This window comes from Oncorhynchus tshawytscha, linkage group LG27 (genome assembly GCF_018296145.1).
Source record: "Oncorhynchus tshawytscha isolate Ot180627B linkage group LG27, Otsh_v2.0, whole genome shotgun sequence".
Taxonomy (NCBI): Eukaryota; Metazoa; Chordata; class Actinopteri; order Salmoniformes; family Salmonidae; genus Oncorhynchus; species Oncorhynchus tshawytscha.
Window position 1 is genome coordinate 12,690,036 of NC_056455.1, and position 15,911 is coordinate 12,705,946.

General features: G+C 45.1%; 1 protein-coding gene across 2 annotated transcripts in view; it reads right to left on the reverse strand.

The window, feature by feature from the left end:
* Positions 1-15,911, reverse strand: part of LOC112225749 (collagen alpha-1(XI) chain-like) — an 89,166-nt gene that overhangs the window by 44,545 nt on the left and 28,710 nt on the right. Inside the window, exons 5-17 of one of the 2 annotated variants that reach the window (XM_042307178.1) lie at positions 13,856-13,978; positions 11,545-11,937; positions 10,482-10,601; positions 10,204-10,323; positions 9,997-10,050; positions 9,744-9,785; positions 8,561-8,623; positions 5,891-5,965; positions 5,130-5,213; positions 4,961-5,017; positions 4,674-4,727; positions 2,649-2,702; positions 2,329-2,382 (exon numbers count right to left, since the gene is read on the reverse strand). In XM_042307178.1, the coding sequence (XP_042163112.1) occupies positions 2,329-2,382; positions 2,649-2,702; positions 4,674-4,727; positions 4,961-5,017; positions 5,130-5,213; positions 5,891-5,965; positions 8,561-8,623; positions 9,744-9,785; positions 9,997-10,050; positions 10,204-10,323; positions 10,482-10,601; positions 11,545-11,937; positions 13,856-13,978 (1,293 nt within the window). The remainder of the gene's footprint in view (positions 1-2,328; positions 2,383-2,648; positions 2,703-4,673; positions 4,728-4,960; positions 5,018-5,129; positions 5,214-5,890; positions 5,966-8,560; positions 8,624-9,743; positions 9,786-9,996; positions 10,051-10,203; positions 10,324-10,481; positions 10,602-11,544; positions 11,938-13,855; positions 13,979-15,911) is intronic. The other variant, XM_042307179.1, reaches the window with a different exon arrangement.

The following is a 15,911-nucleotide window of genomic DNA, read 5'->3' on the forward strand; positions in this document are numbered from 1 at the left end:
ACTGTGCAGGTACAATACACTACACACAAACAAACTATCCACTGTGCAGGTACAATACACTACACACAAACAAACTATCCACTGTGCAGGTACAATACACTACACACAACAAACTATCCACTGTGCAGGTACAATACACTACACACAACAAACTATCCACTGTGCAGGTACAATACACTACACACAACAAACTATCCACTGTGCAGGTACAATACACTACACACAACAAACTATCCACTGTGCAGGTACAATACACTACACACAACAAACTATCCACTGTGCAGGTACAATACACTACACACAACAAACTATCCACTGTGCAGGTACAATACACTACACACAACAAACTATCCACTGTGCAGGTACAATACACTACACACAAACAAACTATCCACTGTGCAGGTACAATACACTACACACAACAAACTATCCACTGTGCAGGTACAATACACTACACACAACAAACTATCCACTGTGCAGGTACAATACACTACACACAAACAAACTATCCACTGTGCAGGTACAATACACTACACACAACAAACAACTGTGCAGGTACAATACACACAACAAACTATCCACTGTGCAGGTACAATACACTACACACAACAAACTATCCACTGTGCAGGTACAATACACTACACACAAACAAACTATCCACTGTGCAGGTACAATACACTACACACAACAAACTATCCACTGTGCAGGTACAATACACTACACACAAACAAACTATCCACTGTACAGGTACAATACACTACACACAACAAACTATCCACTGTGCAGGTACAATACACTACACACAACAAACTATCCACTGTGCAGGTACAATACACTACACACAACAAACTATCCACTGTGCAGGTACAATACACTACACACAACAAACTATCCACTGTGCAGGTACAATACACTACACACAACAAACTATCCACTGTGCAGGTACAATACACTACACACAACAAACTATCCACTGTGCAGGTACAATACACTACACACAACAAACTATCCACTGTGCAGGTACAATACACTACACACAAACAAACTATCCACTGTGCAGGTACAATACACTACACACAACAAACTATCCACTGTGCAGGTACAATACACTACACACAACAAACTATCCACTGTGCAGGTACAATACACTACACACAAACTAAACTATCCACTGTGCAGGTACAATACACTACACACAAACAAACTATCCACTGTGCAGGTACAATACACTACACACAACAAACTATCCACTGTGCAGGTACTATCCACTGTGCAGGTACAATACACTACACACAAACAAACTATCCACTGTGCAGGTACAATACACTACACACAAACAAACTATCCACTGTGCAGGTACAATACACTACACACAAACAAACTAACTGTACACAAACTACCACACACTAACAAACTATCCACTGTGCAGGTACAATACACTACACACAACAAACTATCCACTGTGCAGGTACAATACACTACACACAACAAACTATCCACTGTGCAGGTACAATACACTACACACAAACAAACTATCCACTGTGCAGGTACAATACACTACACACAACAAACTATCCACTGTGCAGGTACAATACACTACACACAACAAACTATCCACTGTGCAGGTACAATACACTACACACAAACAAACTATCCACTGTGCAGGTACAATACACTACACACAACAAACTATCCACTGTGCAGGTACAATACACTACACACAACAAACTATCCACTGTGCAGGTACAATACACTACACACAAACAAACTATCCACTGTGCAGGTACAATACACTACACACAACAAACTATCCACTGTGCAGGTACAATACACTACACACAAACAAACTATCCACTGTACAGGTACAATACACTACACACAACAAACTATCCACTGTGCAGGTACAATACACTACACACAACAAACTATCCACTGTGCAGGTACAATACACTACACACAACAAACTATCCACTGTGCAGGTACAATACACTACACACAAACAAACTATCCACTGTGCAGGTACAATACACTACACACAACAAACTATCCACTGTGCAGGTACAATACACTACACACAAACAAACTATCCACTGTGCAGGTACAATACACTACACACAACAAACTATCCACTGTGCAGGTACAATACACTACACACAACAAACTATCCACTGTGCAGGTACAATACACTACACACAAACAAACTATCCACTGTGCAGGTACAGTACACTACACACAAACAAACTTGAGCAGCGGAGGTTCTGCCTTAACACAATTTACTCTGATTTTCACCCACTTCACTGTGATGAAATGTGATTTTAGGAAGCTTACTTTTCCCCCCGTCTCCCCCGGTGCTCCACGCCCTCCATCCGTTCCGGCCCGGCCCTAGGAGAGGACACACATACAGAGTAACACAGCCATCTGCCAGGGACACAGTACACTCTAACACTCATAACCTACACACTACCACTGACACTACTGTCAAAGAATGGACAGGCCAGGCGAGAGAGAAAAGACGTGTTGTAGTAACAGTTGGTTGTATCTGATAAAAGAATACAACAACAGTTCAGAACATCTGTATAGAGTTACAGTCCACAGTTGGGTATCTGGAGCATGACAACAATGTCACACAGCTCACTAAGAAGTCTCACCCTCTTTCCTAACTTCCCGTTGAGTCCTGCAGGACCTGGGGTACCATGGGGACCCTGAGAAAGAATAGACAGAGAGAGAGGGGGGAGGAGGAGGAGAGAGAGAGAATAGACAGAGAGGGGGAAGGAGGAGGAGGAGAAAGAGAATGGACAGAGAGAGGGGGGAGGAGGAGGAGAGAGAGAGAATAGTCAGAGAGAGGGGGAGGAGGAGGAGAGAGAGAGAATAGACAGAGAGGGGGAAGGAGGAGGAGGAGAAAGAGAATAGACAGAGAGAGGGGGAGTAGGAGGAGAGAGAGAATAGACAGAGAGAGGGGAGGAGGAGGAGGAGGAGAGCGAGAGAATAGACAGAGAGAGGGGGAGGAGGAGGAGAGAGAGAGAATAGACAGAGAGAGGGGGAGGAGGAGGAGAGAGAGAGAATAGACAGAGAGAGGGGGAGGAGGAGGAGAGAGAGAGAATAGACAGAGAGAGGGGGAGGAGGAGGAGAGAGAGAGACAGAGAGAGGGGAGGAGGAGGAGAGAGAGAATAGACAGAGAGAGGGGAGGAGGAGGAGAGAGAGAGAATAGACAGAGAGGGGGAAGGAGGAGGAGGAGAAAGAGAATAGACAGAGAGAGGGGGAGTAGGAGGAGAGAGAGAATAGACAGAGAGAGGGGAGGAGGAGGAGGAGAGAGAGAGAATAGACAGAGAGAGGGGGAGGAGGAGGAGAGAGAGAGAATAGACAGAGAGAGGGGAGGAGGAGGAGAGAGAGAATAGACAGAGAGAGGGGAGGAGGAGGAGAGAGAGAATAGACAAAGAGAGGGGGAGGAGGAGGAGAGAGAGAGAATAGACAGAGAGGGGGAAGGAGGAGGAGGAGGAGAAAGAGAATAGACAGAGAGGGGGAGGAGGAGGAGGAGAGAGAGAGAATAGACAGAGAGAGGGGGAGGAGGAGGAGAGAGAGAGAATAGACAGAGAAAGGGGGAGGAGGAGGAGAGAGAGAGAGAGAACAGACAGAGAGGGGGAGGAGGAGGAGGAGGAGAAGAGAGAATAAACATAGCGAGGGGAGGAGGAGGATGAGAGAGAGAGAATAGACAGAGAGGGGGAAGGAGGAGGAGGAGAGAGAATAGACATAGCGAGGGGCGGAGGAGGATGAGAGAAAGAATAGACATAGCGAGGGGAGGAGGAGAGAGAGAATAGACAGAGAGAGGGAGGAGGGGGAGAGAGAGAATAGACAGAGAGAGGGAGGGAGAGAGAGAGAGAGAGAATAGACAAAGAGAGGGGAGGAGGAGAGAGAGAATAGACAGAGAGAGGGAGGAGGGGGAGAGAGAGAATAGACAGATAGAGGGAGGGAGAGAGAGAGAGAGGATAGAGGAGGAGGAGGAGGAGGAGAGAGAATAGACAGAGAGAGGGAGGGAGAAAGAGAATAGACAAAGAAAGGGGAGGAGGAGAGAGAGAGAGAAGAGAGAGAGAGAGAGGAGGAGAGAGATGAAGAGGGAGGGGGACAGAGAGAGGGGGAGGAGAGAGAGAGAGAGAATAGACAAAGAGAGGGGGGAGGAGGAGAGAGAGAATAGACAGAGAGAGGGAGGAGGGGGAGAGAGAATAGACAAAGAGAGGGGGAGGAGGAGAGAGAGAGAGGATAGAGGAGGAGGAGGAGGAGAGAGAGAATAGACAGAGAGAGGGAGGGAGAAAGAGAATAGACAAAGAAAGGGGGAGGAGGAGAGAGAGAGAGAAAGAGAGAGAGAGAGAGGAGGAGAGAGATGAAGAGGGAGGGGGACAGAGAGAGGGGAAGGAGGAGGAGGAGAGAGAAAGATAGACAGAGAGAGGGGGAGGAGGAGAAGGGGAGAGGATAGACAGAGAGGGGGGGGAGGAGAGAGAAAGATAGACAGAGAGAGGGGGAGAGAAGGAGGAGAGAGATGAAGAGGGAGGGGGAGGGGGGAGGACAGAGAGAGGGACAGAGAGAGGGACAGAGAGAGAGTGAGACCAGCAGGACACTTCAAAATCTAAATGGACCTTGACTGCTCTGTGGTAGCAAGTCAAAATAGAATATCCTCTTACCCTGGGGCCATGATCTCCAGCGTCACCTTTAAGTCCAGAGGGACCAGTAAGACCCTAAACACCGAGAGGAAAGACAGTCAAACCAAACAAGGACATATAAAAATCCTGTTAGGTCACATTAGTGATGATCAGACTGCTGAGTGTTTGTATGTGCATGGAGACAAAATGGGCTGTGGTCAATGTGGTTGTGGTGGACTGTAGATATGGGAGTATCTGCCAGGTGTAGATAGAGAATAAGGTAGAATTTAAGATTGTGGCCTTTGGTTTGAACTAGGTGGGTATCCTACCAGTGGGCCGGGTCGCCCTGTAAGACCCAGTGGACCTGGGGGTCCCTTCAACGACATCTGGAATAAACAAGGGTAAGAAGGACATGGTTAGATAAGTTAAGGCTCATTTCTAATGTAAAAGCAGTAATGATGTTCCAGGTTATAGTTGTAGTGGACAGGTGGCCGTTACCTTGGTCTGCTGCAGGATGGCCTGAGCCTGGGCCTCCTGGGCCGACACCACAGGCCCCTTCTGAGAATCACCACCATGTTGGAACTACATGAGGAAGGGGTAGAGTGATCAACCTAAATACACGCAGTATAAGTCTATGGGAATACACAATGTAGATTTAACCTGGCCTCATCAGCATTCAATCTCACAGCTCCACCTAGTGGCTCAGAGCTGTCACTGCCCTCCCTCAGGACAGCTTCACATGTGGGGAATCCCCAAACCACCCCCCACACCCCTACCAACTCCCTAGGAGGGCTCTCCCTGGGCACACTCTTGACCTGAATGATGCAACTCACGTTTCACTTTTAAATAATAAAACAGCATGAAATTCAAATGAACAAATCCCTCCTGTCCGTTTTACAGGATATATACCTCAGTAAGAGTTAAAACAGATGCATGTGGCATATAATCAGGCACATCTCTTTCGTATGAAATTGCACATGCTACAAAAATATTTCAGTGCGTGTCAGGATAGTAAAGCCTGCAGCCCTGAAGCCTGCAGCCCTGCTATCTGAGGGTCTAATTAGCTCCTACACCTTTGATCATTTTCTCTCCCTCAGCTATTGGACACTTGTGCAAATGGGGGAGGCGCGCGTGAATGCTCAAATTGTGGGCAGAGGGGAAGGGAGTGATTTGGGATTCAGCCATAGTCAATGGGAACTGAAAATGAGAATATGTTCAGCTGAAGGAAGTTTAAATGATGAGTTTTATCTAATTCTTACTGGTAACATCAGCATTGTTCCTGGAGGACCAGGTATCCCATCAACCCCAGCTAAACCAGGACGTCCTGGAGGACCCTGAGAGAGACAAAGGGAGAGAGAGAGGGAGGGAGGAGGATACTAGTCATGACTGTATGAGGGTTTATACAGTGAACAACACAAGTATGTACAGTACAGGCCTGTAAACACAAGTATGTACAATACAGGCCTGTAAACACAAGTATGTACAGTACAGGCCTGTAAACACAAGTATGTACAATACAGGCCTGTAAACACAAGTATGTACAATACAGGCCTGTAAACACAAGTATGTACAGTACAGGCCTGTAAACACAAGTATGTACAGTACAGGCCTGTAAACACAAGTATGTACAATACAGGCCTGTAAACACAAGTATGTACAATACAGGCCTGTAAACACAAGTATGTACAATACAGGCCTGTAAACACAAGTATGTACAATACAGGCCTGTAAACACAAGTATGTACAATACAGGCCTGTAAACACAAGTATGTACAATACAGGGCTGTAAACACAAGTATGTACAATACAGGGCTGTAAACACAAGTATGTACAGTACAGGCCTGTAAACACAAGTATGTACAGTACAGGCCTGTAAACACAAGTATGTACAGTACAGGCCTGTAAACACAAGTATGTACAGTACAGGCCTGTAAACACAAGTATGTACAGTACAGGCCTGTAAACACAAGTATGTACAATACAGGGCTGTAAACACAAGTATGTACAATACAGGGCTGTAAACACAAGTATGTACAATACAGGGCTGTAAACACAAGTATGTACAATACAGGGCTGTAAACACAAGTATGTACAATACAGGGCTGTAAACACAAGTATGTACAATACAGGGCTGTAAACACAAGTATGTACAGTACAGGCCTGTAAACACAAGTATGTACAGTACAGGCCTGTAAACACAAGTATGTACAGTACAGGCCTGTAAACACAAGTATGTACAGTACAGGCCTGTAAACACAAGTATGTACAATACAGGGCTGTAAAACACAAGTATGTACAATACAGGCCTGTAAACACAAGTATGTACAATACAGGGCCTGTAAACACAAGTATGTACAATACAGGCCTGTAAACACAAGTATGTACAGTACAGGCCTGTAAACACAAGTACAGGCCTGTAAACACATGTACAGTACAGGCCTGTAAACACAAGTATGTACAGTACAGGCCTGTAAACACAAGTATGTACAGTACAGGCCTGTAAACACAAAACACAAGTATGTAAACACAAGTACAGGGCTGTAAACACAAGTATGTACAGTACAGGCCTGTAAACACAAGTATGTACAGTACAGGCCTGTAAACACAAGTATGTACAATACAGGCCTGTAAACACAAGTATGTACAGTACAGGCCTGTAAACACAAGTATGTACAGTACAGGCCTGTAAACACAAGTATGTACAGTGGGAGTGTTCCAATGTGGACATAAGGCTAAACACATGAGAATGATCCCTGAAATCCAACTCTGTTAAAACAACCTCTGCTTCAGTTCCAGAGGGCATGTCACTCACTCTTTGTTTCATATCAATCAGCTTGTCTCTAGAGAGGAGGGGAAACAGTTGATGATTTTCCGCTTGATGCCCCTATCAGAAGCCTAATGTACCCATAAGCACCTCATAAAGAATTAGAGCTAATCCCAAACTGACAATCACCTAGACTCTCTGCAGCAGAGACAAAGGCTCAATAGGAACCTTTATTGCAGTATCTGTCACACTGAGAATACTGTTGTATACTGTAAGGCATAACAAACAATGAAGATGAAATATTGTAGATAGGCAGGATTATGGAACACTGTTTATACATTTGCTTCTGATCTGCTTTGAAAGAAGAAAGCATTTGTTTGATGATCTGATTTGATGTGTTTGATTTGAGGTGAAACCTAGAAGACCTCCACGTTTTTCAACTACAACAACATCATTAAAAATCCTTTAGATCACTAGAGACGACTGAGCATCTGTTGGTTTGTGTCTGTGGGAGCGAGGCGGTTTTCAGGGAGGGAACACAAACACACAAAGGCATGCACATACACACACACAGTCCAACAGAGAGAATTAGGTCGAACCCACACATGAGTCATCACCAGTCCTTTAGTCCCTTAAGCCCAGGAAGGTTACGGTCAAGACCACAGTGAGGTCACAGCATCCCTGACCTGTTTGTGTAGGCTGTGGTCAATCTGTGGTTACGGTCAAACCCAGAGGACAGTCCCTGTGGACCCTGACTGTGGTCACACTGTCCCAGAGGACAGTCCCTGTGGACCCTGACTGTGGTCATACTGTCCCAGAGGACAGTCCCTGTGGACCCTGACTGTGGTCACACTGTCCCAGAGGACAGTCCCTGTGGACCCTGACTGTGGTCACACTGTCCCAGAGGACAGTCCCTGTGGACCCTGACTGTGGTCACACTGTCCCAGAGGACAGTCCCAGTGGACCCTGACTGTGGTCACACTGTCCCAGAGGACAGTCCCTGTGAACCCTGACTGTGGTCACACTGTCCCAGAGGACAGTCCCTGTGGACCCTGACTGTGGTCATACTGTCCCAGAGGACAGTCCCTGTGGTCCCTAACTGTGATCATACTGTCCCAGAGGACAGTCCACTATGGATCAATACTCCACGGGTGAGGATACTCACCAAATCACCTGGGTCTCCACTGGGTCCTCGGGGGCCCATTGGTCCTTGTCCACCTGGAATACCCTGGAGAATAAACATACAGTCAATCAGCACTGGTCCATAGTATCAATATGGGCAATACAATGGAGTAATAGCTATCAATGTGGTTTCAATGTAATTTCAATGTAATATCAATGTAGTATCAATGTAATATCAATGTAGTATCAATGTAGCATCAATGTAGTTTAAATGTAGTATCAATGTAGTATCAATGTAATATCAATGTAGTTTCAATGTAGTTTCAATGTAGCATCAATGTAATATCAATGTAGTTTCAATGTAGTTTCAATGTAGTTTCAATGTAGTTTCAATGTAGTAACACTGTGGGCAATACAATGGAGTAATAGTTATCAATGTAGTATCAATGTAGTATCAATGTAGGATCAATATAGTTTCAATGTAGTATCAATGTAGTTTCAATGTAGTATCAATGTAGTATCAATGTAGGATCAATATAGTTTCAATGTAGTATCAATGCAGCATTAATGTAGTTTCAATGTAGTTTCAATGTAGTTTCAATGTAGTATCAATGTAGTTTCAATGTAGTTTCAATGTAGTATCAATGTAGTTTCAATGTAGTATCAATGTAGTTTCAATGTAGTATCAATGTAGTTTCAATGTAGTATCAATGTAGTTTCAATGTAATATCAATGTAGTATCAATGTAGTTTCAATGTAGTATCAATGTAGTTTCAATGTAGTATCAATGTAGTATCAATGTAATATCAATGTAGTATCAATGTAATATGAATGTAGTATCAATGTAGTATCAATGTAGTTTCAATGTAGTATCAATGTAGTATCAATGTAATATCAATGTAGTATCAATGTAATATGAATGTAGTATCAATGTAGTTTCAATGTAGTTTAAATGTAATATCAATGTAGAATCAATGTAGTTTAAATGTAGTATCAATGTAATATGAATGTAGTATCAATGTAGTTTCAATGTAGTTTAAATGTAATATCAATGTAGAATCAATGTAGTAACAATGTGGGCAATACAATGGAGTAATAGTTATGAATGTTGTATCAATGTAGGATCAATGTAGTTTCAATGTAGTATCAATGTAGTTTCAATGTAGTTTCAATGTAGTATCAATGTAATATGATGTAGTGGTAATGACTTGGAGCAGGGGTTTTACCTCCTGTCCTGGGGGGCCGACTGCTCCCTCCACCAGTGTACCCTGCACAACATCACAGAGATATGCCAATGACATATAAACACATTCAGTACATACCAGAGATATTTCAACATAAATACTCCATATAGTCTTTATAGAGTCATAAAGATTACATGAACAAAACACCGACTTGACAGAAAAATCCTAAAATAAAATCTTAAGGGCCTAAAATGGATTCCCATGAGCAACATTATGTCTGAATACTCAAGCTCACCGGTTCAACGATGGCAGGCTCTCCCTTCTCTCCTTTCAGTGCTCTGCCACTGGCCTGAGGCACAGACAGACACAGGCGGACAGACACATGAACAGACACGTGAGGTGATTGATGACCTACTGTGTGTACAGCAGTTGTAGGTCATGTACAGCAGTCTCAGCAGTCTCTGAGTGAATACAGTTGAACTGAATGATTGATGAGTCCTACCTCTCCATCCCAGGTATCATCCCCTTCTCTCTCTGCAAAGCCATATCCGTCCTCGTACGTCTCATACTCTTCATACTCCTGGTTCTCTGTCTCGTTACTTATGTCCTCGTACGCTACAGCCTACGAGTCCACACAACATGCCAGTAAATCACATGGTGCCATTGACCACATGACAATGACCACATTAATAACTGAGCTGCTACAGAACACGACGGTGGTACTAAAACCCAGCTTCACCGTATGAACATACAGTACATCAAAATCTCAATTCAACTGACCTCGTACTCGCTGATATTGGGACCCGCTGTTACCATGGAGACGGCGAGGTCATCGTACAGGTCGCCGTAGAAGTTGTCGTCAAACTCCTCCATCTGGGGCTTTTTGTCCAGCCTCTCCTCCTGCACAACGCCAGAGCGTTTAAGGTCAGAACCATGGTAACAGAAACCACGGAGACACTGGGAAACATTATGGTCTGTCTGTCTGTCTGCCCAGTCCACTGAGTTTGCCCAGGGCTTCCATTTCACACAGCCTATCACAGCGTATAGTTTGCTAAGCTAGTTAGCAGCACAGGTGTTGGTTATGGGAATAGGCAGGTCATACATGTAGCAAGCCTCAGTGTGTGTTATTAAATCATTCTATGGTGATGGAATATTTCACAACCAGGTAGTGATGGCAGCATAACATGGACTGTGACAGCCATTACAGCCAGAGTAAGAAAATAAGATAATTCAGCAAATTAGCAAAAGTAGCAAACGATAAGCTTTATAGAGTTCAATCATGGAGACTTTTTTTTTTACCAACATATTTGCTGACAAAACAACTTTTGAAAGACTGAATGCAACACAGGAGGCATACCGTTTTGGATACATGTATAGCTTAGGTCAAGGAGACATCACAGAAAAACTACAACACACAACACCTCATACATACCACTTACTCAGATATGTATGTTCAACTACAGGTACTACTAAAGACAGAACTAGTGTTATCCACACAACTAGATTCCTATTAATGTCTTGCAACCCATAAACAACTACTGCGACAATTGAGTCACAGTTGTCTATGTGTTATAACACAGTGTAGAACACAGTCTAAATTCTAGATTGTCTGCATATTCTACTTAATCTAGATCTAGAGGGATGCAGGGATTCTCCGTGTTCCATTGTGAGTCCTGGAAGAGGAGGAGGTGATTAGGGTAGTGCTGGTTAGGTTAGAGGTCATAGTGAGGAGAGGAGCAGGTTGACAGAGGGTGTAGATGAGGCATTCTGGGAGAGTGGGTCAGTGCTCTGTTAGGGATGGGATGGAGGGGAAGGGTAGCTGCATTGTAACTTTTCAGTCTACCTCCTCAGTGACCTTTGACTCAGGCAGTGCACTGGGCACCACGGAGGGGTCCTCAATGTCAGAGTCAGGCCTGTGTGTGGGCCTCTCTGGGATCATGGTGGTCTGGTCAGGGGCTTCAGATGGGGTGACAGCTTCAGGAGTGAACAGTTCCATCGTAGATGGCTTTTCAGTGGGATAGTAGGTTTCTTGGGATTGTTTTCCAGGCAAAACAGTGGACACCTGGATGAAACCCTCCTCCTCTGGGCCCGCCTCTCCTTCTTTTCTCTTCTTGCCCCTCACCTTCTTGTCACGCTTCTTTTTGTCCTTTTTCCCTTTCCTGTCTTTTTTGGAGCGTTTCATTGGCTCCTCTGGCTCGTTGCTTTGTATCATGGGATCAAGTTTAAGTAGAGAGGTCTTTTATGAAAAGGGGGGGCAAGGGAGGAGGTGGGGCAGGAACAAGAGAAACAACAACATGGTGAAATACCTGAAACATAACATGCCAAGAGAAGAGAGACACTATGCACACATCCAGTAGGGCCAGGCATAGATCAAGACCCCCCCCACACACACACACACACACAGAGTAGTCTTGAATGAGACTACTGTTTATTTATCATTGTTTACCACTGGCCTGTCAACAGAGAGAACATACTTTCTCATGAGGTCAGGGGTCAGTGTGTTTATGACCCTGTTGGGCTGTTAAAATATGTAAACATAAATGTCATTCATGTCCTTTTTTAACTCATATCCATATCTGTCACTATTACTGAAGACCTTTGTACGAGAACGTTGTTGAAGATCTGCTCTGGTAAATACGTTGATGAGGAGATTGTGATGGTTTGTAAACAGGGTCAGTGTGAGGAGGATATAAAGTGAGTAGAGTGAGTGATGCTGACAAGGTCTTGGACACAGAGCAGGTTTCTCAGCTGTAGATCTAGAATAGCCAACACGCTCTACGTCTGATTGACACTGATGGACAGTCCCAGGAGCAGCGCCAGGAATTGGACACACCCACACCCAGACACACAGCCAGGCGTAGGAGGCTACACACAGAACACTGTTCTCACAGACCCTGACAGGATCTCCCTGCAGGCCGCATGAATCAATATTTCTTACTTTTCCTCTCTCCCTCCCTCCAAAACACTTTTCTCAAACATAAAGACACACACATACATCATAATGTAACTCATCTCTCCCAAGTGTATCCCATTGCCCAAGCAGGCCCGGTGAAGAGGGGAAGAGCCAAAGTGGTGATATCCTGTGATATTTACGGGGCTCAAGGCTGTGTGTGTTCAAGCTGAAGCAGCTCAACACTGCCATGGTAGAGATTCACCACTCTGCTGCTGGCTCACTATCAAAGACAGAGGGAGGAGCTCCTTCTGATGCTGGCTGACTGATGTCTCATTCTGCTCTGGCCTGGCCTCCCTGTGTTTGAGTGGTGTGTTCAGGGCCCTTAGGCCGAGAAGACTGGGTAGTGATAAATCATGTGATACAGTAAATGGCCAAGGCTGGGATTGGCTGGGCTACAGAGGGCAGGGCAGGGCAGGTCTCTGGCAGACCTTATTGATATGCATGCTGCTTGTTCATCGTTTTATCTGTTGGCTGAGAAACAAGGGGCTGAGGAAGCAGCTGTAGCAGCCAGCACTGTGCTGTGTAGTCAGGACCTGCACAAAGCCTCAACATGAAACTGTATCTCTGAAATGTTGAGCCAGCATAGAGAGAACTCAAACTGGAAATATCGCTATGTGAGTTCATCTCTAAAGCAGTCCAGACAAATACACTCTCTGTTCCATAATCAAATTATGATCAAGGACCATCTGGGTTTTATTGAAGGTGTAGAATGCAATCCATGTCTTTGTGTTCATTTGCAGTTTTACTGAGGTTGTAAGGTTGTGTGTGTCATGTTAGCATCTACAGTGTCCCTGTTCACCAATTACAGATGGAATTACAACCTGGTTTCTAGCAGCCAGAAACCCACATCATCAACTACTGTAGAACAGATTATTTCATTGCATACATATATGAAAGAAGAGGGAGAGAAGAGAGAGAGAGAGAGAGAGAGAGGAGAGAGAAAAGAGAGAGAGAAAGGAGAGAGAGAGAGAGAGAGAGAGAGATGAGAGAGAGAGAGAAAGGAGAGCGAGAGAGAAATACATCGAGAGAAAAGAGGACCGAAATAAAGAAATACTGTTACAGTTTGAAGAGGATATTTTGGGTGGATGAATCCCTGATAATAAAACAAGACAGGTGAAGGGGGAGTGGAATAGTGTGTGTGTACTGTGTGAGTATGTGTGTATGTCAGAGGGTGTCTCCCCCTGGTGGCTGGAGTACTGACCTGCTCAGGGTTCTGGGCCTGCCTGTTGTAGGACAGGGGAGAGTCACAGTCAGGTATGTAGTGCAGGCAGTAGTCAGCCGCCGCCTGGGCGTCCTCCAGAATCAACAACTGCTGGATCTCTCCCTGGAAAACACACACACACACACACACACACACACACACACACACACACACACACACACACACACACACCAGAAAGGCAGGTAGACAAGCATACAGAAAAACATATAAGCATCATGTTAACCTCACAGACAAACATACAGGGACAGAAAGGATCAGCACATCACTCTGGCAGTCTATGAGAAGCACTGCGACGGCTTCGGAGGACCAGGATGAAAATGGCTGGGAAACATAATGCTCTGTAGGATGTTGCCATACCGCTAAGAGAATGTGTTTCATAGAGCTGAAGCCGTTTCACATGTGAATATCCTGTGTGTATAAAATGGCCAGTACTACTGTGACTGTTGCTCCCAAAACCCCTCTGTTCCCAGGCTTCTAGCAGGGTGCTGAGTGTACACATAACAGTCAAATACTTCCGTCACACTCCCATTTCAAACACCCCTTCACATCCCCAGCCTGCCCCGGAGGGCCAGAGTGTGTGTACACATAAACACACAGACAGACCCCCCCCCCCTGGTCTCCCTCTGGTCCCACTGAGTCCACACACGCTAGCACACCCAGCTAAATGGTCCCCAACTCATTACCAAGCACTTTTTATTAGTGCTTCACTCAGATCTCACCGAGCACAGATCTCAGGCCAGTATTTAGCCAACATAAACTACTAGGTTACACAACAGTTAATGCTCCAGAGATGAAAAACCCAATTAACATCAAATTCTACCACACCTTTTCAGAGTGTGAAAGAGAGAGAGAGAGAGGGAGAGAGAGAGAGAGAGAGAGAGAGAGAGAGAGAGAGAGAGAGAGAGAGAGAGAGAGAGAGAGAGAGAGAGAGAGAGAGAGAGGGAGAGAGGGGGGAATAGAGAGGGGCGAGAGAGAGAGTGAGAAAGAGAGAGAGAGGGGGAATAGAGAGAGAGCGAGAGAGAGAGAGCGAGAGCGAGAGAGGGGGGGAGAGAGAGAGATAGTGTGTGTGAGAGAGAGAGGAGGATAGAGAGAGAGAGAGAGAGAGAGAGAGAGAGAGAGAGAGAGAGAGGAGATTCTCAGCCAAAGATCAAAGGCCCTGTTCCACCTTTGGTACTGTATCCCTCCCCACTCCCCCTAGCTGGCGCCGGCCGGCTGGTCAGCTTCGTAACTACTTTGTCCCTGCGCAGCAGATGTATAGCATTACAGAGCCAGAGCCACAGAGCACATCTTTAGACATGGAGTCATCCTTATCCATCTATCAGCACATTACAGTGGCTGCAAATATCTCAGGAGAATTCGTGTGTAGATGACTTAGACCACAGTCTGGGAGACAGACGGCAGGTAGCCTAGTGGTTAGAGCATTGGGCCTGTAACTGAAAGGTTGCTCTATCGAATCCCCGAGCTGACAAGGTAAAAATCTGTCGTTCTGCCCCTGAACAAGGCAGCTAACCCACTGTTCCCCAGTAGGCTCTCATTGTAAATAAGAATTGGTTCTTAACTGACTTACCTAGTTAAATAAAAAATACAGTTCCTCCTCTGAAGTGCTGATGACAAAAACCAACAAACAACATCAGGTCACAGTCACACAGTGCTGTCTAGTTCCCATAGTGACACACAGGCTCAGCTCCACTGAAGAATGAAGAATCTCCAACAGGCTAGTACTATTGGATACTCTGTATACAATGTAATGGATCTTTGATACCAATGTTTCAGCCAATAGAGCTGCTCCATTGACTAACATAGGACTAGAGTGGTTGGAAGTGGGGGCTTGCTTTATGGTGCCTGGGCCTGCACTGTGGTGCTAGTTAGCTGGTATTTATTCAGAGGGGTTAGGTTAAATGTGGAAGATACATTTCAGTTGTGGTATTCTCTTTTCCCCTTTCCCTTTCCCTTTCATAGCAGCCAATTAAGGCCTTATTATATAGACCTTGTTATAGCCACAGTGAACGGACTTCACCTCTTCTCCACTAATGAG